This window comes from Panthera tigris, chromosome A1 (genome assembly GCF_018350195.1).
Source record: "Panthera tigris isolate Pti1 chromosome A1, P.tigris_Pti1_mat1.1, whole genome shotgun sequence".
Classification (NCBI taxonomy): domain Eukaryota; kingdom Metazoa; phylum Chordata; class Mammalia; order Carnivora; family Felidae; genus Panthera; species Panthera tigris.
In genome coordinates, this window is record NC_056660.1 from 18,836,598 (window position 1) to 18,863,315 (window position 26,718).

General features: G+C 37.0%; 1 protein-coding gene across 8 annotated transcripts in view; it reads right to left on the reverse strand.

The window, feature by feature from the left end:
- The window catches only part of LOC102955006 (phosphatidylinositol 3,4,5-trisphosphate 3-phosphatase TPTE2), a 161,783-nt gene that overhangs the window by 40,052 nt on the left and 95,013 nt on the right, over nt 1-26,718 (reverse strand). For all 8 annotated transcript variants that reach the window (XR_006209651.1, XM_042961163.1, XM_042961104.1 and 5 more), the window contains 3 exons: nt 18,668-18,728; nt 17,754-17,835; nt 17,563-17,651 (listed from right to left, as the gene is read on the reverse strand). Coding sequence is in view for 7 of the 8 variants with exons in the window: in XM_042961163.1 (XP_042817097.1) it covers nt 17,563-17,651; nt 17,754-17,835; nt 18,668-18,728 (232 nt within the window). In the remaining variant the exon portion in view is untranslated. The remainder of the gene's footprint in view (nt 1-17,562; nt 17,652-17,753; nt 17,836-18,667; nt 18,729-26,718) is intronic.

Consider the following 26,718-nt stretch of genomic DNA (forward strand, 5'->3'; position numbering starts at 1 on the left):
AGACAGTGTGGTACTGGCACAAAAATAGACGCATAAACCAATAGAACAGAAAAAAAGAATCCAGAAATAAACCCATGCTCACAGGGTCAGTTAATTAATGACAGATGAGGCAAAAATATACGATGGGGAAAAGAGAGTCTAGTCTCTTCAACAAATGCTGTTGGGAAAACTGCACGGCTACATGAAAAAGAACGAAACTGGACCACTTTCTTACACCATACACAAAACTAAACTCAAAATGGCTTAAAGACCGAAATGTGAGTCCTGAAACCATAAAACTCCTGGAAGAAAATGTAGGCAGTAAACCCTCTGACATTGGCCTTAGCAACATTTTTCTACATATGTCTCCTAGGCAAGGGAAACAAAAGCAATCACTAAATACTACTCCTGAAACCAATACTACATTATATGTTAACTAACTTGAATTTAAATAAAATCTTAGAAGTCAAAAACACAAAAAAACAACCCTAAAACCAAAAAACAAACACAACTATTGGAGTTAAACCAAAATGAAAAGAATTTCCATAGTGAAGGAAATCATCAACAAATTGAAAAGCCAACCTACTGAATGGGAGAAGATATTTGCAAATGATATATCTGATAAGGGGTTAATACCTAAAATATATAAAGAACCTATACAACTCAACAACAACAACAACCACAATCTGATTAAACAATGGGTAGAGAACCTGAATAGATATATTTCCAAAAAGACCTACAGATGGGCAATAGACACATGAAAAGATGTTCAACATCATTCATCATCAGGGAAATGCAAATCAAAATCACAGTGACATATCACCTTATACCTGTCAGGGTGGCTAGAATCAAAAAGAGAAAAAATAAAAAGTGTTGGTAAGAATGTGGAAAAAAAGGAATCCTTAGGCACTGTTGGTGAGAATGTAAGTTGGTGCAGCCACTGTGAAAAACAGGATGGAGATTCCTCACAAAATTAAAAATAGAATTACCATATGACCCAATAATTCTACTTCCGGGTATTTCCTCAAAGAACACAAAAACACTAATTTGAAAATATATCTGCACCCTTATATTTATTTATTTTTCATTTATTTATTTAAATTCAAGTTAACATACCATGCAGTATTGGTTTCAGGAGTAGAACCCAGTGATTCATCACTTACATGTAACACCCAGGGCTAATTCCAACAAGTGCCCTCCTTAATGCCCATCATCCATTTAGCCCATCCCCCCACCCATTCCCCCCCACCCCCCGCAGCAACCCTCAGTTTGTTCTCTGTACTTGAGAGTCTCTTATGGTTTGCCTCCTTCTCTGTTTTTATCTTATTTTTCCTTCCCTTCCTCTATGTTTATCTGTTTTGTTGATCAAATTCCACATATGAGTGAAATCATAGGAGATTTGTCTTTCCCTGACTTATTTCACTTAGCATAATACAGTCTAGTTCCAACCATGTTATTGCAAATAGCAGGATTTCATTCTTTTTGATCACTGAGGAATATTCTATTATATATATATATATATATATATATATATATATATATATATATATGCGCGCCACATCTTCTTAATCCATTTATCAGTCTATGGATATTTGGGCTCTTTCCATAATTTGGTTATTGTTGATAGCATTGCTATAAACATTGATGCACCCCTATGTATATTGCAGCATTATTTACGTTAGCCAAGATATGGAAGCAGCTCAAGTATCTATCCATAATAAATGGATTCAGAGGTGGTATAAACATACAATGGAATATTATCTGGTCATAAAAGGAAGATCTGGCCATTTGCAACAATATGGTTGGACTTAGAGTATATCATGCTTAGTGAAATAAGTCATACAGAGAAAGACAAATTCCACATAATTTCATTTATGCGTGGAATCTAAAAAACAAAACATAAATGGATGAATGTAAGGCAGAAACAGACTCATAAATACACAGAACCAAATGATGGTTCCCAGAAAAGAGGGGGTAAAGGGATAGCAAAGGTATCCTGTAGGAGGTACAGGTTGCCACTTATGAAATGAACAAGTCACAGGATAAAGGGTACAGCATAGGGAATATAGCCAACAGTATTGTAATAGCATTGTATTTTGACAGATTGTAGCTAGCTCCACTTGTGATAAACACAGCATAATGTATACACTTGCCAAAATCAGTATGTTGTGTACCTGAAGCTAATGTAACATTGTGTGTCAACTATACTTCAATAAAAGAAAAAAAATGTAACTAAAAGAATGTCTTCTTCAAGATATTCAAGTCAAAATCTTTTTCCAGTTTTGCCAGTTTGATACGGTGCCTCACCTGATATAATTAATATCTCAAAGAAAGATGTACCTTGTAGCATCCATTAAACCACTTTGAAAGAGCTAGAGAAGCTTAGACATTCACCTCTATAAATAAAAACATGCTGATTGCATATTTACTAGAAAAAGACTAAAGAAAGATAAGTCTGCTGTTAAAAGTTGACAAATGTAGGTCTGAGGGACAATAATAATGGCCAATATTATTGAGCTGTTGCCACCTCCTGTCTGGTACTTTCCACATTTCATTTAATCTCCACAATAGGACTAGGAGGTCTGTATTTCAGCATCACATTTTAGAAATATTAGAAAACAGGGGCGCCTGGGTGGCTCAGTCGGTAGAGCGGCCGACTTCGGCTCAGGTCACGATCTCGCGGTCCGTGAGTTCGAGCCCCGCGTCGGGCTCTGGGCTGATGGCTCAGAGCCTGGAGCCTGCTTCCGATTCTGTGTCTCCCTCTCTCTCTGCCCCTCCCCTGCTCATGCTGTGTCTCTCTCTGTCTCAAAAATTAATAAACGTTTAAAAAAAAAAAGAAAGAAATATTAGAAAACAAAGGCAGGGAGATTTTAAGTAATTCATGCAATGCCACACAATTATTTAATTGCATAGTTGAGATGTGAACCCAGATATTTTATTTCAAAGCCTGTGCTTTTATATATATATATATATATATATATATATATATATATATATATATATATAGTGTTTATTTTTGAGAGGTGGGGGAGGGAGAATACAAGTGGGGGAGAGGCAGAGGGAGAGAGACACACACAGAATCTGAAGCAGGCTCCAGGCTCTGAGCTGTCTGTCAGCACAGAGCCCGACTCAGGCTCAGACTCATGAATCGCGAGATCCTGACCTGAGCCCGTCAGACGCTTAACCAATTGAGCCACCCAGGCATCCCTACTTATTTATTTTTAATTTACATGGCAGTTAGTTAGCATATAGTGCTATCTTTTCAGGAGTAGAATCCAGTGATTTATCCCCCACATATAACACCCAGTGCTCATCCCAACAAGAGAATCATTATGTTTTGATAATTGGAACTTTTCAACCTTTTTTTTTTTCCCCTCAGTCTTTCAAACAGGAAAAAAAATCTAGTTGAAAAGACTAAACATTGGTGAAACACATCTGTAAAAGACAGCTAAGGAATCTGTGAAAATTCTCGGTTAAATTCCCATGCACTTACATTCTAGAAAACTTAAAATTCCTGAATGAATAAATTGACACAAGAGATTGCTCACCATCACTGGATATTCTTCACGGTGAAGAACATGAGAAGTGCTGTCACTTAGAGCTGACTTCATTTCCTACTTTGAAAATCAGGAGGTGGTACATTTCCCAAACCGTAAGCCATTAGCTTCGGTGTTAATTCAGGCAAAAATACTAAGGCAGATATACTTAAAAGGATTGGTTGTATACACATAGATGAAGAAAAGCCGTGGTTACTCAGGCCAAATATGACTTTTCTAAGTTCTGGTAGATTTCATTTATGTCTTTGATAGTCCCATGATACACTTCATACTTTCTTGTATTCTCAGGGTACTCCTTGTATGGCATCTGCTCAAATGTCATTTTATTGGTGAGACTTCTTGATCATCTATTTATATGTCAAATTAGCAACCTCTTCCCCACTTCGTATTCTTCTTATCCTCTTATTTGTTTCTATTACACAAATCGCCATTTAATACATATTTTCTTTGTAAACAATAGACTGTGGTCTCCATGGGAGCAGGGCACGTGTGTGCTTCATACACTTTCACATACCCTGCACTTCACAGTATCTGGTGTTAAATGTATAAATGAATGACTATCTGGTCTTCCAATTTATCATGACATCCAGTCCCATGACCACTCCCTCATCCACCTCGATGCATGGTAGACGATTTCACTGTTGGTTTTGTCAACACTGAAAAATCACTACCTTTCTTGTTTCTGGGTTCTGTACCCACACTCTGTAAAAGTCTAACCCTGGCTCGGTTCGGGCACCTACTTCCCCTGTTCCTACACCAGAAATGTAGAGACACCAGAGTACAGAGAACCGCTGGAGAAAAATCATACAACTTTTCACACTGGTAATAAAAAGGAACAGTTTAACACTCAAGCTGGACCCTCAATGCAGCCAAGACATTTCTATTTGTTGCCAGTCAGTTCCTTTTCCCGGTTCCCTCAGAATCTGGTTGAAAATTTCAATACAACATTGGGCTCGATCCCACCGCCCTGGAATCATGACCCAGGCTGAAATCACGAGTCAGACATTCAACTGACTGAGCCACCCAGGTGCTCCAACACTAGGGAATTTAAAATAACTAATTTTTAAATAATCCAGAGGTTTAAAAATCACTTCTAGGTAATCTCTGTGTTTAAAAATCAGATGATTTTCAGGAGAATGATTTTTAGGAGAATTAGTAGAATCATGAATTTTAAAAAACTAAAAAAAAAACAACAAAAGTAGTCAGTATAAAACAACTGAAAGTCAGCTAAAGCAGTATTAACATAAAAACCCATAAACTTTAAATAAGTCATACAGCTAAAAAACTAAAATTTAATTAGCTAAGTTTTCAATTCAAGAGAGTAGTAAAAGAAAATAAATCTACTAAAGTCAAAAAATGAAATAAGCATTAAAGAATAACTTAATGAAACAGAAAACAAAATAGTTTTTTCTTCAAAAAATGAATACACAAATCTCTTATAAAACTGATTTTTAGAAGAGCAGACATAAATATTAGAAATAAAAGGGCAAAGTACTGTACAGTAGAAATTCAAAAACATTGTAAGAATAACTTTAAGTCAATCATTTTCAAGACAGTATCAGTTTAAAAAACTGACTCACGGGGCGCCTGGGTGGCTCAGTTGGTTAAGCGTCTGACTTTGGCTCAGGTCATGATCTCATGGTCTGTGAGTCTGAGCCCCGCGTCGGGCTCTGTGTTGATGGCTCAGAGCCTGGAGCCTGCTTCGGATTCTGTGTCTCCCTCTCTCTCTGACCCTCCCCCATTCATGCTTTATCTCTCTCTGTCTCAAAAATAAATAAACATTAAAAAAAATTTTTTAAACTGACTCAAAAAGGGAAAATCTGAATAAAACAATAACACTGTGTTGAAAATATTTATAGTTTTTCTTACTACCTCCCTCCAAGAGGACAAGACGAGATTGCTACCAAATCTATAAGGAAGAAATAATTCCTGTCTTTTATAAAATCTTTTAGATCATAGTAGAGAAGAGAAAAAATTTTAGCTTATTTACTAACACCAGTATAACAAATGCCAATACTACAAAAATACAATAGAAGATAATTTTATACCAATGTCACTGAGGAACATAGATGTTAAAACTTAAAGTATTTGTCAAGTGAATCCAGCAATAGAAAAAATATATAACAATACCAAGTGCCATTTATCTCAGAAATGCAAGAATCCTCACTTTTTAAAAATTTTGTAGGGTTTATTTATTTTTGAGAGAGAGAGAGCAAGCGTGAGTGGGAGAAGGGCAGAGAGCGTGGGAGGGAGACACAGAATCTGAGACAGATCATGACCTGACGCTCAACTGACTGAGCCACCCAGACACCCCGAGAATCTTCTTATATCAGACACCTATATTAATGTAATTTATCATATTTACAGATTAAGGGAGACATACCTTGCAATCATCTCAATGAACATAGAGAAAACCATTTACTAAAATTCAGCATATATTCATAATTTTAAGAGCTAAGAAAAACTAGGAAACTTCTTTAGCTTGATGAAGGGAATCTACCAAAATACCTTCCCAGGTATAGGGAACCCCCATTTTACACAAGTTTGCATGATGCCACATAGCTTTTATGAAAAATCTACATTAGTACCTATTTTGCTACCCAAAAAAAAATCCAAAAAGGATTTTCACTTTTATTAAAAAAAAAAAAGGGAAAAAGCAAAAATACTGTTCCACGTTTGTTTTGCAGGGACTATTTACAGAGGCAGCACACACTCTGAGCAGTGAGAGTGACATCGCCCAGGTCCTTCCCTGGGAACTACACTTGGCATCAAGCCACCAGAGCTTTGAACTGTGTCTGTGAGCATCTGTGCTTTATCGTGATTTATTTTGTGCCTCCATTATCAAGATGTGCCCTAAGGTACCAGAAAAGTCTAAGACAGGTTATTTTTTCAGGTCTTGGAATGCTGCAAAAATTTTCCATATAAATTAATGGCAATTGCTTCTTCGTTTTACACCATTTTGGCTTACAAAAGTTCATGGAAATGCTCTACTATCGGATAGCAGGAAATCTGTACATCATATTAATGATGAAATGTTGATACTGCTCCCTTTAAAGCCAAGAACTAAATAAAATGTCCATTATTCACTGCTCCTACTTAACATTATAGTACAGGGCTTAGTGCACTAAGAAAAAGAAACAAAACATATAGGGATAAAAATAGAAGAAACAAACTTTCATTACTTGCAGATTAGAAAAAAAAAAGTAAATCTACAAGCTAACTCCTAAAATTAATGAGTTCAGGTAGATTGCTACAAGGTCAACATAAAAAAAATCAATAGCTAAATGGAGGATATAGGTTGAAATCTTTAATATAATTACTATAGGAATATCAAAAAGGAATATCAAAATAATATATGACTTCCAAGCTAATGGTGGGGTCAGGGGAGAAAGGTATTATATTGTAAAATTTCAATCAAACCAAAATAAAATGTCAATAAGATTTGAATAAAGAATAAACAGAAGATTTGAATAAAACAATTAACAAATGACCTATTGGATACAAAAAACTGTTCATACCAAAGCATAATACACTTTCAAGTGCACAGAAAACATTTGATAAAATTGACCAAATTGTGGCAAGTATGAACAAATTTCAAAGAACTAAAAAAAATATGTAATATGCTCTCTGACCACAATGCAATACAACCAGAAATCAGTTGCTAAAAGAGAATTACAAATACTTCTGTGTTTAAAAATAAGAAAGTGTACTTCTATGTAATACATGGGTCAAAGAAAGAAGTACAATGGAAATTAGAAAATATTTTGAATACTGATAAAAAATACTACATATAAACGTTTGTGGGATGAAACTAAAGAAATTCTTAGAGGGAAATTTATAGCCTGAAATACTAAATAGAAAACAAAAAGCCGAAAATCTGTGAGTTCATCATCCCTCTAAAGAAATTAAAAAACAAGAACAAATTAAACCAAAGAAAATGGAAGAAAGGAAACACTAAACAATTGTAATTAATGAAGTAGAAGACAAACAAGAGAATCAATAAAGTAAAAAAACTTGGTACTTTGAAAGGACTAATAAAATCGATATATCGCTGATGAGACTAATCAAAGGAAAAAAAGAGAAGGCACCAAGAAAGTAATATAAGGAATGAAAAAGGGAGCACTATAGTAGACATTAGAATACACTGGTATTTTGAACCAACTGATGCCAGGACATTTGAAAATTTAGATAAAATAGACATGTGCTTGGAAAAATACACCCTACCAAAATGTGCAGAATAAATGCAATTATAAATAATTCTGTATCTAATAAAGAAATTAAACCACAATTTTACAACTTCCTCACAAAGAAAATGAGGCCAAACCCCCACACGGAGGCCAACGTGGCTTCATTAGAGAATGCCACATTAAAGAAAAAAAAATGTCAATTTATACAAACTCACCCAGGGAATTAAAAAAAAAAGAGGAAACACAACCCAATTCTGGTTTATGAAGCCAAAATTTGAAAAGAATATTATGAGAAAAGAAAAGCATAGCCAATCATACTTATGGCCTGGATACAAAAATTCTTAAGATTAAATTTTAATTAAAATTAAATATCCACCAATTTATGCAAAATAATAGAGCACAACAAAATTGTGTCTCTTCTAGGAATACAAAGATGGTCAACCAATGCGATCAATCAGATTAGTAGAATAAGGTAAAACTTATATCATCTTCAGGACTCAGAAAAACTGTCTGATAAAAATCTACTCATGATAAAAACTTAGCAAATTAAAGGAATTTCTTAATCTGATAAAGAGTGTCTAACACACACACACACACACATACCCTAAATTCATTGGTGAGAGACCTGGCAACTTTTCTGCTGAGAGCAGGAACAGAACAAGGATGAGTGCCATCACCACTTCTAATTCAACAGAGGATCAAAGATTCTAGCCAGTGCTAGAAAAAAAAAATTGAAGAGGAAAAATTACAATTCATTATTTTCACACGATCTAATCATGTACCATAAAATCCAAAAGCACTTATGGATAAATTAGAATAAGAAAGTTTGGTGAAGGAAAGAGCCTAACTGTCCACCAACTGATGAATGGATAAAGAAGATGTGGTTCATATATACGATGGGATACTACCTGGCAATGAGAAAGAATGAAATCCTGCCATTTGCAGCAACATGGGTGGAACTGGAGGGCATTATGCTGAAAGAAATAAGTCAGCCAGAGAAGGACATCATATGTTTTCACTCACATGTGGATCTTGAGAAACTAAACAGAAGACCATGGGAGAAGGGAAGGGGAAAAAAAATAGTTACAAACCGGGAGAGAGGAAGGCAAACCATAAGAGACTCTTAAAAACAGAGAACTGAGAGTTGATGGGGGGATGGGGGAGCGGGGAAAATGGGTGATGCGCATTGAGGAAGGCACCTGTTAGGATGAGCACTGGGTGTTGTATGTAAGCCAATTTGACAATAAATTATATTCAAAGAAAAAAAGAAAGTTTGGCGAGGTTGTTAATTGAAGGTTAATAAGATCAACTGCATTCCAGAGCAACAATAAACATTTAGAAAATAAAAATTTTTAAGGGATATCATTTATAATAGTATCAAAGATATCTAGAAATAAATCTAACCAAAAATATACAAGCTTTCTTTTTTTAAAAAAAAGTTAATTTAGTTTTTAGTAATCTCTGCACCCAACGTGAGGCTCAAACTCACAACCCTAAGATCGAGAGTTCTTGCTCTTTCGGCTGAGCCCGCCAGGTCCCCTCCCCCAAATATACAAGGTATTTGTACAGAAAATGAAAAAGCATTATGAAGACAGATTGAAGCAGTCCTAATTAAATGAGGAGAAATTCCATTCATGGGTTGGAAGATTCGGTATTGTAAAGATTTCAATTCATTTTATCTACAGATTCAACATAATTTCAAACAAAATAACATCAGGGGTGTGTATGTAACTTGACTAGCTGATTTAAAAATTTATATGGAAATACAGATGGCCTAAAAAACCCCAAACAGTTGTGAGAAAGGACAAGATGGGTGGACTCCTTTGACTGGAGATCAGGACTTAGTAGAAAACTATGATAAGTAGGAAGGTTGTGTGACAGGCACATGGATAGATGAAAATCAATGAACAGAACAGAAACTACAGAGACTGAACCATGACCCTCAGAGCAGTAAAGAAATGTCTTTCCAATCAGTGTGCCAAAACAGCCATAGGGAAAGGATGAAACTTGACCCCTGTCTTATACCACACACAAAAATCAATTCCAAATAGAATAAACTGTCTATAAGATATCATAGGAGAAGGTCTTTTTAAACTGAGGGAAAGATTTCTTAATCAGGACACAAAACCACTAACCTTATAAAGAGAAAGAATGATATAGACTATGTTAGAACAAAGAATGTCTGTTAACCGAAGTATACTCCTAAGATACAGAAAAGTCAAAATACAGAGTGGAAAATGATTCTTGCAGTACATAAAACAAATAACAGGGTTGAAATCCGGAATACATAAAGAACTCCTAAAGTCAATTGGAAAAAAACAGAAATTCAGGAGAAAAGTGGGTCAGGAGAAAAAAAAGGGCAAGGATATTAGAGTTACTTCATAACAAAGGATATTCAAGTGCCTATAAGCCTGTGAAAACTTTCTTAATTTGGTTAGTAATAAAAGAAATGCAAATTAAACCCATAATGAGATTCAACTACACGCCCAGTCAGTGGCTAAAAATAATAAGACTAAGATTCCAATTGTTGTCTAAAGAGATGGAACATGGAACCTTCATACACTGCCAGTGGAGTAGAAATTGGTACAACTGTTTTTGGACATCGTCTATTTAAGTCTGTGATTCGTTACCCTAAATACAAAACTTACAGTCCAAGTTACATAATCAACAGAAATGGGGGTACATGTGCAACAAGGAACATACATTTATAATGGCAACATCATCCATAATAGTAAAAAGTGGAAATGATCCAAATGTAACATGAAAAACCAGCTTCCATTTGCAGGAGCAGTGTGTCTAGGAATGAATTTAACAAAGATATACAAGGCCATAATGTAACATTGTGTGTCTACTAAAAAAATATTCAAGACCACCATGAAGTAGAAATTATTATTGAAAAACAACCAAACACTTCCGAGAAAGATGGCTGAGTAGAAAGATCCTAGGCTCAATTTGTCCCATAGATACACCTAGATAACACCCACAACAGTGTAAGTAAACCAGAAAATGACCTGAAGACTGGCAGAACAGTCTCTCCACAGTCAAATGTAGAGAAGAGGCCACATTGAAGAAGGTAGGAAGGGCAGAGAAGTGATTGGGAGCCAAAACCCTCAGGACTGTCTGTAGGAGGGAAGGACACCAGTGGCGTGGAGAGGGGAGAAGGGCAGATCCCCCCCCAGGCACCCCAGGCACGGGAGGCCTGCACTGGGAAAACGAATCTCCCTAACATTTGGCTTTGAAAACCAGAGGAGCCTAACTTCACTAGCTCTTACAATCAGTGTGGCTTAACAGCTAGAACTTTAAAAGCCAACTGGATAGGCTCAGGGAAATCTTGAGGGCTGTAGGAAACTGAGTCCCCTTCCTTAAAGGGACAGCACAACAAACAGCTCAGCTGAGATACAGCGTAGAAACAGTAGTTTGAAAAACGGATGTGTGGGAGGGAGATTTGTTTACTCATCTCAGAGCCTATGCTGGAGGGGGAGGGATCATCAGTAGACTTTTCCAAGAACAAAAGAGCTTGACAGGTACTGCTTCCCTCCCCAGCTCCCCAGCCTAGATACACAACATCTGGGGAATCAGTGTAGCAGGAACAATTTCCACTCTGCTTTTGCTAACGGTGCACCTCACCCCAGGTTCTTCTGCAGACCCACCAGAAGGAGGTTTCAGGGGGCTGCAGGTCCCCTCCAGCAGAGAGCTAGCATGGGCCTTGCTGGTACCACACGCTCCACCTGCTTCTTCCGTGGGCCCACCTCATCCAACACGCCCTTGTTGGATGTCCATCCAACGTGGTGCCAGTGTACAAGCAGCCCTGACAGGGCCAGCACCACTCCAGAGGGACTCCTGCCCAGGGAGAGGGAAAGAAAACCACACACACACAGTTCGACTGTGGCCCCCAGCAGTGGGCTGGGGGCAGATATCGGGTCTGACTTTTAGTACCGCCCACCAATAAAAGCTTCTCCAGGGACAATACAGAGAAAGTGCCCTACAGTTTGGTGCTACTGCATCTCTGGCAAATGCCTGGTCTGACTGAACTCAAGCCCAAGAAGGCTCCAGACTGGCCCACTAACACCACAGGAAACGCTGCCCACAATAGGCAAAGAGAGCCATTGTAGATAACTGGACTGAAGGCAAATTGGCCAAGACACGACAGTAGGGCACACGCGACACATATAGGAGATACCCCTGAGGTACCAGGTTCTGGTGAATAGGGGACATTGCACTCAGGGCACTACAGGATCTCTTCTTCATAGGGCCACTACTTTCAAAAGTAGGGGACATAACTGACTTTCCTAGCACAGGAACAGACTAGACAGACAAAAAGAGGAGACACAATAATATGTTGCAAATGAAAAAAATGGGACAAAATCACAGCAAGCGAACTAGATGAAACAGAGGGAATATGCATAATAGAAAAATGAAATGGTCATAAAGATACTCACTAGATTTGAGAAAAGAGTGGAGGACCTCAGTGAGACCCTCAGTAAGGAGACAGAAAACATAAAAAAGAACCGGTCAGAGATGAAGAACTCAATAACTGACATTAAAAGTACACTGCAGGGAATAAGCAGCACACTGAAGGAAGCAGAAGAATGGATCAGTGACCTGGAGGACAGAGTAATGGAAAACAACCAAGCTGAACAGGATAAAGAAAAAAGACTAATAAAAAATGAGAATATATTAAGGGAAATCAATGATACCATCAAGCATAATAATATTCACATTGTAGGGATCCTAGAAGGAGAAGAGAGAGACAAGGGGGCAGAAAATGTATTTGAAGAAGTAATAGCTGAAACTTCCCAAATCCTGGAAAGGACATAGATATCCAGATCCAGAAGGCACAGAGAGTCCCCAACAAAATCAACCCAAGGAGGTCCACACCAAGACACATAGTAATTAAAGTGGCAAAAAGTAGTGAGAAAGAGAATTTTAAAAGCAGCAAGTTGGGCGCCTGGGTGGCTCAGTTGGTTAAGCATCCAACTTCAGCTCAGATCATGATCTCCTGGTCAGTGCGTTCAAGCTCCACATTGGGCTCTGGGCTGACAGCTTAGGGCCTGGAGCCCGCCTCAGATTCTGTGTTTTCCCTCTCTCTCTGCCCTCGCCCACTCATGCTCTGTCTCTTTCTGTCTCTGAAAAATGAATAAACATTCAAAAAAAAAAAAAAAAGAAAGCAAAAGAGGGGCACTTGGGTAGCTCAGTCAGTTAAGCATCTGACTCTTGATCTCAGCTCAGGTCATGATCTCACTGTTCATGAGTTTGAGCCCCGTATCGAGCTTTCTGCTGACAGCATGGAGCCTACTTGAGATTCTCTCCCTCTCCTCTCTCTATTCCTCCCCAACTTGTTCTCTCTCAAAATAAATAAATAAACTTTAAAAAATAAAAAATAAATAAAAGCTTGCTGCTTTTATTCAGCTGATTTTTCAGCAGAAACTTTGCAGGCCAGAAGGGAGTGGCTCGATCTATTCAAAGTTCTGGAAAGGAAAAACCCACAGCCAAGAATACTCCATCCAGCAAGGCTGTCATTCAGAATAGAAGGAGAGAGAGTTTCCCAGACAAGTAGAAGATAAAGGAGTTTATAATCAGCAAACCATCCCTACAAGAAATGCTGAAGGGTACTTTTTGAGTGGAAAGGAAAGACCATAAGCAGGAGTAAGAAAAGTCAGAAGCACAAAAGCAATGAAATTAAGTGTGTCTATAAAAGTCACTCAAAGGATTCACAACATAAAAGAATGTAGAGTATGGCACAGTGTACCTAAAACATGGGAGGGGGAGAGGAGCACAAATTTAGTGCTGTTAGAATGACAAACTTAAGTGACCATAAACTTAACATAGACAGCTTAATCTAGGATGAAGGAAACAAGAATGTGCAATGGGAAAAAGTGCTTTCAATAGATGGTTTTGGGAAAACTGGACAGATACGTGTGAAAGAATGAAACTGGACCACTTTCTTATACCATACACAAAAATAAACTAAAAATGAATTAAAGATCCAAATGTGAGACCTGAAACCATGAAACTGCTTGAAGAAAACATTGGCAGAAAGCTCTTTGACATCAGCCATAGCAACATCTTCCTAGATATGTGTCCTCAAGCAAGGGAAACAAAAACAAAAATAAACCTTTGGGACTACACCAAAATAAACTTTTGCACAACGAAGGAAACCATCAACAAAATGAAAAGCCAACCCACTGAATGGGAGAAGATATTTGCAAATGTCACATCTGATAAGGTGTTAATATCCAAAATATGTAAATAACTTACACAACTCAATATGAACCCCCCTCCCAAATAATTTGATTTAAAAAGAGGCAGAGAATCTGAACAAACACTTTTCTAAAGACATACAGATGGCCAACAGACACATGAAAAGATGTTCTACATCACTAATCATCAGGTTAATGCAAATCAAAATCATAATTAGATATAACCTTACACTTATCAAAATGGCTAGAATTAAAAAGAAATAACAAGTGTTGGTGAGGATGTGGAGAAAAGGGAAACTTTGTGCACTGTTGGTGAGAATGTAAATTGGTGTAGCCACCACAGAAAACAGTATGGAGGTTCCTCAAAACAGAATTCCTTAAAATTCCTTAGGTTCCTTAAAAAGAGAACTGGCATATGATCCAGTAATTTTGCTACTTGGTATTTACCCAAAGAACACAAAAACACTAATTCAAAAGGATGTATTCACACCCCTGGTCACTGAAGCATTATTTGCAATAGCCAAAGTATGGAAGCAATCCAAGTGCCCATAAATAGATGAATAGATAAATAAGAGGTGGCATATATACACAATGGAATAGTACTTGGCCATAAAAAGGATGAGGTCATACCATTTGTGACAACATGGAGGGACCTAGAGGGTGTTCTGCTGAGTGGAAGAAATCAGGGGAAGACAAACACCTATTATTTCAGTTAAATGTGGACTGTAAAAAACAAAAAGCAGAAACAGATCTATAAATACAAAAAACAAAGTGGTCATTGCCAAAGGGAAGGGAGTGAGGCTTTGGGTAAAATGGGTGAAGGGGAGTGGGAGATACAGACTTCCAGTTATGGAATGAATAAGTCAAGGGGATGAAAGGTACAGCACAGGGAATACAGTCAATTGCATCGTAAAGCAATGTCAAAGGTATCATGAAAGCATTGCATAGGGATGGACCAGTAGCTACACTTGTTGGGAGTATAGCATCATGTATGGACTTGTCGAATTAGTACGTTGTACACCTGAAACTAATGTAACATATTGTATCAACTATACTTTAATAAAAACTTTTTTTACATAAAAAATTACAGTTGTGTGGTATAAAGAACTCAGAAACAGTCCCAAACTTCTATCAAAACTTGGTACATGACTAAGAAGGGGTTATAAGTCAATGAGGGAATAAATGAGCCTGCTATATATGGGGTAAGGACAACTGTCTGTCCGTATGAACAAAAACACCTCCCTCCCCAAATCTCAATTAGATTAGAGGCCTAAGTGTAAAAAATAAAACTTTAATATTTTATAAGTAATAGAATACCTTCACTAACTCAGTGTACAGCCTGGATTTCTTAAACATGACAAAAAGCACAAACCACATACACATACACACACACACACACACACACACACACACACACAAAACATAACCACACACACACACACACAAAAACACACACACTGATAAATTTCACTACATGCAAAATTATATTTATTTTTTTAATTGTATTTAAATCCAAGCTAATTAACATAGTGTAGAATGGTTTCTGTGACAAAATAAATCATAATCAAGTTAAAAGACACAGTGGGAGGAGATATTTATAATATAAACTACTAATAAAAAACAGCATCCATTTTTTACGGCCGAGTAATATTCCATTGCATGTGTATGTATACACACACACACACACACACATCTCCTTTGTCCATTCATCAATAGATGAATATCTATTGATGGACATTTGGCTTGCTTCTAGATCTTGGCTATTGTACATAATGCTGCAATGTATATAGGGGTGCATGGGTCTTTTCAAACTAGTGTTTTTATTTTAACATTGTGTGTCAACTATACTAAAAAATTAGCATCCGCTTTAAAGTAGTCTCATAAATCAATAGTAAAATATTCTGACTATCATGATACTACTGGTAATGTATAGGCACCAGCCACCAAGAAGAGAGCAAAATCAATATGAATGAAAACTTGAAAAAAAGAGGCTACTCTGGTGCCTACCACCTGAATACCAGCCCCCAAGCAATCCTAAAGGAAAGTCAATGAAAGACATGTGAACACAGAACAGTTTTAAGTCCCCTCTCAGAAAAAATTTAAACATGAAATTTGAAATGAATGTTTATCCTTCAAGCAGGGAATTAGCTTTAATGAAAAGAAAACAGAAGCCAGTTGCATGCATGAGAGATAATATTTTAGGTTGAGCTACGTGAAATGACCATTTTTGTAAATAAAAGATGGTCAAAAACTGGCAATTCCGTATGGTTCCACCTATGGTCTTCATTTCTCCGTGGTATGATAAATTACATATCCAGAATATTTCAACCTATGGAACTAAAGACAGAATCTACCTACTAATTAATGGGCTTGAAATAAGTTTTCAGGTAAGACTAAAACTTGATTCTACTCAATTCTATAAGGCAGTTTTATTTTATTTTATTTTATTTTATTTTATTTTATTTTATTATTTTTTACTTTTTAAGGCAGTTTTAAAGTACTGTGTTTTCCTGGAATACAATAAAAAACTGTTTTGTAGCCCACCAAAAATGTAATTCTTTGTCAAAAATTATAAAATATGCTTAGATGATTATTAAAGCCTAAAGCTGAATGAGAGAAAAATCTAACTCGACTTAAATTGATTGAATTTACAAAAGTTTTTTTTCCATTTTACCTCACCAAAATCAACTTCTTTGTATCTCTATGCTATAAAAATTCCACTGATTTTTGGTTTCTGAAATAGCATCACTGTTGGCTCCTTAACTTTAAAAGGTTCTCACAAAATTTAAGAACAATCTTCAATAAAAGTGTTCTGAGTTTCTAAAATTAAACACGTTTTTATTTTCATAGATATTTTGGCAAATCAAAAATGAAGAAACGCAAGCAGTCAGAAACAAGAAAAAAATATGCTCAATCTTCCTTACTTCTGTTATTCCTATTTTCTTCCCTTCCTTAGTCTTTACCGTCCATCCTCCCTCCTTCCTCTTTCCTTTGCTTCCTTCAGTCTTGAAGCTAACATCAACAAATGTTAATAACTGGGATGCCTATGGGGCGACTGGGTGGCTCAGTAGGTTAATCCTCCGACTTCGGCTCAGGTCATGACCTCCTGGTTTACGGGTTCGAACCCCACGTCAGGCTCTCTGCTGACAGCTCAGAGCCTGGAGCCTGCTTCGGATTCTGTGTCTCCCTCTCTCTCTGCCCCTCCCCCTTCATGCTCTGTCTCTCTCTCCTTCAAAAATAAATAAACATCAAAAAAATAAAGTTAAAAAAAATAAAGTTAAAAAAAATAACTGGGGTGCCTGGGTGGCTCAGTCAATTAAGCATCTGACTTCAGCTCAGGTCATGATCCCATAGTTCATGAGTTTGAGCCCCACACTGGCCTCTGTGATGACAGCTCAGAGCTTGGAGCCTGCTTCAGATTCTGTGTCTCCCTCTCCCTCTCTCTCTGCCTCTCCCCCACTCACACTCTGTCTCTGTTTCTCTCTCAAAAAATAAATAATAAATATTTTAAAAAAATTATTAAATATGTGAATAACTATTAATACTAATTAACAGCAGTATATATCTTGTTCTTGTACTTTAATGCATTAACATTTAGAAAAAGAGAAATTTTAGAAATTTAGAAAAAAGAGTTTTTACCTTTGCCTCCCTTACAGTGAATTGCTATGATGTTTTCGTCATCTTGAGCCATCCACTCATCTACTTCTTTGGTGAATGCCAACATCTCACTGATTTCAAATGCAAAATTTTTAGTTGAATTAAAATACACCCCCAAATCAAGGCCAGGGTATTTAGCTTTCTTTTGACAGCCAACTTGGCATAAAACTTACCTTAGTGTGGGGACATTGTGATCATCAATCATGATTCTCCGGACCCTGTAATGGAAGTACTTAGGATCATAGTCTCTTTCACCTACAAGAAATGATGCATGGGTCATGTTTCTATGCCTAATAACATAGTAAAGGATCAAGTTATGAATAAGTCGTACTTTTGTATTATAAATTCCTTATCCACCTTTAAAAGGTTTCTGACTGGCTCTTGCTGCTGTAAGAATATTAAGAGTCAGACAAACAGAGATAGTAGTGGTTTGTCCACCTTGAGTAACCTAAGCACAACTTATTTGGGTTTAACAGACCTTACTTTTAATTTTCTATCAGGCTATTCATGTTATCATAGGGTAGACAGACACCACAGAGCAGAAGCAAAAGTGGCCAACCCGAGTGCTTGCCTCCTGGAAATGTCTATTTAATATACAGGAAGAGGAAAAGTCAAGAGAGGCAGAGTAGTAAACTGGGATATAATCTGCTTTCTACAGGGTTTTGCTCTTTGAGCGTATTTCCCCTTGTTTATTGACTACTTGCATTTTTTTTTTTAATTTGGGCTTTGCTCTCCTCGTACCCCCCTCCTAGTGAATTAGAAATGTATTCGTTGAATTGCCTGTCTTCAAAACACGAGCTGGCAGGAAAAATAGAAGTATTTTCCTAAACCTAATACCATTAGGGCAGATTCTACCTCCCATGGCTCTGCCTCCACTTAAGCCTCCTGCCTCCCTCACCAGGGCATGTATGCCGTTGATCGGTCTTTTCCTACCAAATAGAGCCAGTGCAACACAGAGATTTTCAAACTCACTTTCCACCGCCACCAAATACTTATGATTAAATGACATGTAAAAGCAGAATCATCTTCTTTTATGCAGTGATCTGCTTTCCGTTGATGGTAGCAAACTATCTGACTATGTACATACTGCATAGATTATAGACTTGATAGTGGTCTTGATGTTTGGTATCCAGGAACCGCACAACTTCCTAGAAAAAATAGGCACACATGTTACATAAATGCACATGGCACCAACATAAACCATTCCTTAGGAGGAAGCTGAAATGGTCATAACCTTTTTTTTTCTTTTGAAGTTTATTTATTTATTTTGAGAGAGAGAGAGCACAAGAGGGGGGTAGGAGCAGAGAAAGAGGGAGAGGGAGAGAGAGAGAGAGAGAGAGAGAGAGAATCCCAAGCAGGCTCTGCACTAAGAGTGCACAAGGGGCTAAAACTCATGAACTGTGAGATCATGACCTGAGCCAAAAAAAGCAGTTGGATGCTTAACCGACTGAGGCACCCAGGTGCCCTTGGTCATTACCTTTTATTCACTTGTCCCTCACTTGGCAGCTTTTAGGGGAGATTTAGGGAATATAAGAGTATGTAAATTCCAAGCCCCATCTCATCCACTGATGGTTTTCAAATAGCCTACAAAGTTGTGCTTGACTACTCTGATTAACCTCTACTATAAATGCACACTGGGGCGCCTGGGTGGCTCAGTCGGTTAAGCGTCTGACTTTGGCTCAGGTCATGATCTCGCGGTATGTGAGTTCGAGCCCTGCGTTGGGCTCTGTGCTGACTGCTCAGAGCCTGGAGCCTGTTTCAGATTCTGTGTCTCCCTCTCTCTCTCTGACCCTCCCCCATTCATGCTCTGTCTCTCTCTGTCTCAAAAATAAATAAAAACGTTAAAAAAAAATTTATAAATGCACACTGTTTAAAGCTACCAGAGAAAGTAAACGGGCTTTAAGTAAATTTGTTCTGAATTATAAATTCACAGTAATATATGGTTCTTATTTTCTGAATAGGTTTTTTTAGATAATGAGTTGGACATTATAATTTATGTATGCACTGTTCAAATGAATACATAAATGCAAAAATGTACAGTATGATTGTGTGTGATATGCATGACACTGGACATGTGTGATATACATGATGTGATATTGTATGATTATGGTATTATATGCATGATAGAAAAATAAATATTTTTATTATATTAAATTTTAGTTAAGTGGTGGCAATATGGAGATTTTGGGGGGTCATCTGTGTTTTCATATTTTCTAAAATGAATACACATGTGTGCATATGTGCATATATGTATATAGACACAAATTTGTGCATATATGTGTAACTTTTCAAATAGACATTATTTAAAATGGTTAGTATCACCATACTAATACAGTATTCCAGCAAATTTATCCATCTGAAATACACACATGTGCATGTCTCTGTACAACAAAAGGACTATAAAAAAGCTCAAAAATTGAGGACTATAGTACCCTGAGCAATGTTTACTGGCTTCGTATTGGGGAAAAGACAAATTAAGATATCAAACTGATCAATTGGTTAAATTGTCAGGAGGAAATAGTAAGTCAAAAAGATAAACGCTTCAAGTCTGCATAATACTGGAACGGGGGGGGGGGGGCTAAATAGACTCATACACATCAAAAATTCATGAGCTCCTTTACACCAAAATAAAATCCAGATTGATTAAGGAATATAAAGAAACACAAATATCTCTAAGAAATTTAAGCGAATATTAACCAGTTCTTTGGATAAGAAAAAGCACTGTTAAATCAGTGGAAGATCAACAGCCAACAGATTTAGGTTTGACTTTATAAAAATTTGAAATTTCTATTTAAAAAAAATGTTACAGTACAACAAACATTAATAGGGGAGAATACTTTTCAGATAAAAAATTGCGTGAAGGGGGACTATGCCTAGTATTATCTATACGTTAGTTATACTAGTATAAACTAGTAACTTATAATAACAATTTAAATAGTATTCTGTCAACCTATAGACAAGTGGATCTAGGACATAAATAAAATCATAAAAGAGAAAATCTAACTGTGTAACAACCTACCTAGATAAATATTCAGCCTCACCAATAAAGAAGTCTAAAACAACAATAAAATCCCATTTTCACCCATGAAATTAGCCGTTTCATTATTTTTTTTTTAACGTTTATTTATTTTTGAGACAGAGAGAGACAGAGCATGAACGGGGGAGGGGCAGAGAGAGAGACACACAGAATCCGAAACAGGCTCCAGGCTCTGAGCCGTCAGCACAGAGCCCGATGTGGGGATCGAACCCACGGACTGCGAGATCGTGACCTGAGCCGAAGTCGGCCGCTTAACCGACTGAGCCACCCAGGCGCCCCTAGCCTTTTCCTTTTTAATGACAAAATCCAATGCTGGCAAAGAGGGCATGAAAATAAAACATTTGATTCATTGTTAACACAATCCCTTGGATTTGGCAATATATTTTGAGAACCCTAAAAATACTCAATACTCCATAACCAGGTCACTTTACTCCTAGGAATCTATCCAGAAAAGGTTTTTACGTCTTTGTGTCTTTATGCCTCTGTTGTGGCATTAGTAATATTGGTGACACCTAAATACCCAACATTCGAGGTTGATTACAGCACCAATGAAATATAATGCAACCATTAGAATACCGTCTTGCCCTTCATTCCTTCAACAAGTAAATATGTCACAGTGGTTACTTTATGTGCAACCTTCTTTAGTATACCCACACTTAATGATAGTATTTTATTTTTTATGAAAAAACTAATATGCCTGGATGGCTAAGCCTTGGGACTTAAAAAAATCACCTTCATAGTTCTCTATATGTCTAAAAAAAACTCAAGAATTTGAGTTTTTTCCAAGAGTCCATTCTTGACTCAACACATAGACAATTTACTGCTGTGTTTTCTGATTTAAATAGTTTATCTGAAGACTCCAAATACCTCTTAAACTAATTAGCTGAATAGAGACAAAAAGCATATAAAAGAAAGTTCAACTCTGCCAAGAAGCACATTTTTAAAAAAATTTCAAGTTTTTAAATTCTAGTTAGTTAACATATATGATAAAATTGGTTGCAGATGTAGAATTTAGTGATTTACCACTGACATATAACACTCAGTGTTCATCACAAGTACCCTCCTTAATACTCATCAACAATTTAGCCCATCCCCCCCCCCCCCCCCCGCCCCGGCTCCATCAACCCTCGGTTTGTTCTCTGTAGTTAAGTCTCTCTTATGGTTGGTTTGCTTCTGTCTCTTTTTTCCCCTTCCCCTCTGCTCATCTCTTTTGTTCCTTAAATTCCACCTATGAGTGAAATCACATGGTATTTGTCTTTCTCTAAATTATTTTTGCTTCGAATACACTCTAGTGTCATTCGTGTCATTGCAAATATCAAGATTTCATTCTTTTTGATGGTTGAGTAATATCACAGTGTGTGTGTGTGTGTGTGTGTGTGTGTGTGTGTGTGTGGGTATGTGTGTGTGTACACACATGTATATCTTCTTTATCCATTCATTGGCCAATGGATTTTTTGGTTCTTTCCACAATTTGGCTATTGTTGATAATGATGCTATAAACATCGGGGTGCCTGTGCCCTTTCAAACCAGTATTTTTGCATCCTTTGGGTAAATATGTGGTAGCACAATTGCTGTGTCATAGGGTAGCTCTGGTTTTAACTTTTTGAGGAAGAAACTACATTTTTGAGGATAGATGGACAGTTTCCATCCTCAAACAGAATAAAGAATATCCAACTGAACCCAGGTCAAAAACTAAAAGATAACTAAGTTTTTTAGGACAGTAGGTAATGTAGATCTCCTTTTTCTCAATTGCTCAGCCTTTCCGTGGGTTTACTAAATTTACAATTCCTGAAACTCTTCCTTGGGATGTGAAAGCGAAAAATGCTGTCTACTCTTTGAAAGCCTTTTTGTAACAAAAAGCCTTTGGGTATCCTGAATGTGCCAAACCCTTCTCTCTGGTGTGTTCACACAATATTAACTCAAATATTACCTAAACAGAACACCTTAGACCAGAAGCCTATTGTCTACCTTAGCATTTTCCTTGATTTGGAGATGAAGGTACACCCTCATTGCTAGAATGTGGTGGCAGCAGTGGCCAGGCTGTTGACATTCCCATGAGAGTGCTTGCTTCTTCATTCCCACATATGTACAATCCTTGCTACTTCTAGGCAACACTTGACATTTCTGTTAGTAAATTTACCACTTATGAAATTCCACTGTTTGCTCTGCATATTACTATTCACTGTTGTTAACACTATAATTCTGCAAATGTATTCTCTCTTAAGAGCGAAGGGGAACCACATGATTGCTTAGCATTCTGTCGGGAGTTAATTATGCCAAGATCTGAATCTTGCACTCTTTAGTCAGACTTGAGTTAGATTAGTTTGCAGATGGCTTTTATCTTAAAAATGACAAAGGCATCCTCTGTGCAGGATTTGTGTTGTTATCATTGAACACGCAAGCACTGAAGCTGTTCCATTGCTGAATTCTCAGTCTGCCGAGGTAGCTGAACTAATAGCTCAGACATGAGCCTGCATTCTGGCAAAAGAGGGGGCAAAATATTCATATGAAGTCAAATGCTCTACCCCTGAGCCATATCCCATAAATATTCATATGGATAGTAGATATGCTTTTGGGGTGGTTCATGATTTATGGATTTTATGAAAACTGATGATTTATTACCTCTTCTTCATATATGTTGATTGAAAATGATAAAAAGATCATGACTTACTAGAATGTCATCAATATCCTATGGAGATAACACTCTAATAATGGAAAAAAATCAATAGTCTAGAGACCACCCTGGAAACCAAGAGTAATGTCTTTGCTTTGACTTACAAGCTAATGAAGTTTGTGGCTTTTTAACACCCTAGCTAATATTGAGTGTTGCTAAATTTATATTTATCACCACCAAATCGACAAAAGAAAAGTGAACCAATTTAGACGAGTTATAATTAATTCACAGTCATCACCTCAACTTACTGAAAAGCAATATTGGCAAAGAATGCTTTATTCCTAGACATAGATTCTGGAAATTTGAGGATGACTGTCTTGAAGTGACATGATCCATCCAATGGGTACTGGTCAAATTACTCCAAAACTATTCCCATATGGGAAGAATAAAGTAGTTTATCCTTTCATTCAACAGAAGTTTAGAAAATTTTTCAAAATTGGCAAAGTAGTAGAATCATGTCTTATTCATAAACAGCATAACATAGATAAGATAGAGTTCACACTCTCCTCAAGACCTTTTTGAACATTTACAAATGGATTTTATTCGACTGCCCCAATCTCAAGACTATAAATATGTACTAGTTATTGTTTGAAACATTTTTGCATGTATAGAAGAGTTTCCATGCCTTAGGATAAGGTAGAATGATTTCATTTATTGTCCAAATACTTTGTCCTTCCCTGCATCTGCCTTGTACTGCCCTTGCTCTCCAACATTGTGCTCTACCACATGAGTTGGTTTAGTCAGTGGAATGCCACAATGCAGGAACTTGCAAAAGCCTTTTGCAAGATTCCACTCCAGCTCTTACCTTTTGCCATCACATAAGAACACACCCAGGCTAGCCTAATGGAGGATGAAATTATGTGGAGCAGATATGAGGTACCCCAGGTACGGTCATTGTAGACCAGCTGATAAGGAAAATTGAGATTCCATTCCAAGGTGGTGATATAAGAAGACCCTGAACTCATCTTCTCCATGGACCATATTTATACATACTAATAAAATAATTCCTCTTGCAGAACTGAGGGCTGACTGAACAGCTTCCGCACAACAAAAGGTAGACAAATCACACAGAGAACAGCAAGAAAGAGGGAGACACAGTAATGATGCTGTAAACTGTGGGTCCAAGAAGAGATTCATCTGCCCTGGGGCACAGAAAAAAGCCATAGTTTAAACGGGCAACTAGAATATAAAACATCTAGCCCTAGAATTCTGCCAAATGATGGGGGAACTCCTAGAAATCTCTCTGGATTGGACAGGCTGTTCCGTGTCATGGTTTATGTCCCCTCTTCACCTTGGTAGTGTGGATAGGAGCGGGGTCTGGATACACAAGCTGCTGATTTTTCAGCAGAAACTTTGCAGTCCAGAAGGGAGTGGCATGATATATTCAAAGTGCTGAAAGGAAAAAACCTGCAACTAAGAATACTCCACCAGCAAGGCTTTCATTCAGAACTGAAGGAGAGATAGAGTTTCTCAGTCAAAGCAAAAGGAGTTCATCACCACTAAACCAGCCCTATAAGAAATGTTAAAGGGACTTTTTAAAGTGGAAACAAAAAGGCCATAATTAGAAGAAAATTATAAATAAAAAGATATAAAATATGACAACATATACATAAAACATGGAGGAAGGAGTAAAAAAATTCCTTTAGAATATGTTAGAACTTAAATAATCATCAACTTAATATAGACGGTTATATACTTAAAATGTTATATACAAACTTCATGGTAAACACAAACCTAAAACCTATAATAGATACACAAAAAAAGAGAGCCAAGCATAACACTACAGAAAGTCATAAACTGAAGGAAAGAGAGGAAGAAGAAATAACAGAGAAGAACTATAAAAACAACCAGAAAACAATAAAAATGCCATTAAGTACACACTGAAAATAATTATTTTAACTGTAAATGGTCTAGGGGTGCCTGGGTGGCACAGTTAGTTAAGTGTCAAACTCTTGATCTCTGCTGAGGTCATGATCTCACAGTTTGTGAGTTCAAGCCTGGCATCTGACTGTGCGCTCATGGCATGGAGCCTGCATGGGATTCTGTCTCTCCTCTCTGCCCCTGCCTCACTTGTGCTTTCTCTCTCTCTCTCAAAATAAATAAATAAACTTAAAAACAATTTTTTAAAATGTAAATTGTCTAAATGCTCCAATCAAGAGGCATAGGGTGGCAGAATGGATGAAAAACGAGACTCATATATATTTTGCCTACAAGATACTCACTTCAGATATAAGGATACACTCAGACTGAAAGTGAATGGATGGAAAAGATATTTCATGCAAAAGGAAGTGGGAGAAAAATCCACAGTAGCAACATTTATATCGCAAAGTTGACCTTAAAGACTAACAAGAGACAAAGAAAGGCATTGCATAATGATAAAGGAGTCAGTTGAACAAGATGACATAACCATTATAAATATCTATGTACCCAATAATGGAGAACCTAAATACATAAAGCAAGTTTTAACAGACATAGAGGAAGAAAGAGTAATAAAATGATAGGAGACTTTAACACAGCACTTACATCACTCTAGTAGATTATATAGGCAGAATATCAATAAGAAAACAGTATTTTTGAACAACAATTAGGTCAGATGGACCTAACAGATAAATACAGAACATGCCATACAAATACAACACAACACATATTCTTTTTATATGCACACAGAACATTCTCCAGGACAGATCACATAGTAGGCTACAAAACAAGTCTCAATAAATTTAAAAAGATTGAACCATATCATATATCTTTTCTAATCACAATGGGATGAAATAGAAATCAATCATAAGAAAAAAATTGGAAAACCAAATAGGTGGAAGCTAAGCAACATGCCACTAAACAACAAATGAGTCGACAAGAAAAACAAAAACCAAAGTTAAACATACATGGAAACAAATGAAAATGAAAATGAAAATACAATGGTCTAAAATCTTTGAAGGGCACCTGGGTGGCTCATTCAGTTAAGCATCTGACTTCGGCTCGGGTCATGATCTCACAGTTCATGGGTGCAAGCCCACACATCAGGCTCAGGGCTGACAGCTCAGAGTCTGGAGCCTGCTTCTGATTCTGTGTCTCCCTCTCTCTCTGCCCCTCCCTTTCTTGTACTTTCTCTCTCTGTCTCTCTCTCAAAAAAAAAAAAAAAACGAACATTTAAAAAAATTTTTAATAAATAAAATTTTTGAGACCTAGAGAAAATAGTCCTAATGGGGAATATTTATAGAGATACCAGCTGACCTGAAGAAATAAGAAAAACTTCAGTTTAAACTTACCTAAAGAAACTAGAGAAAGAAAAATAAAGCCCAATACTAGTAGATGGAAGGATTTAATAAAAATCAGAACAGAGGGGCACCTGGGTAGATCAGTCAGTTAAGTGTCTGGCTCTTGATTTCAGCTCAGGTCATGATCTCACATTTGTGAGATCAAGCCC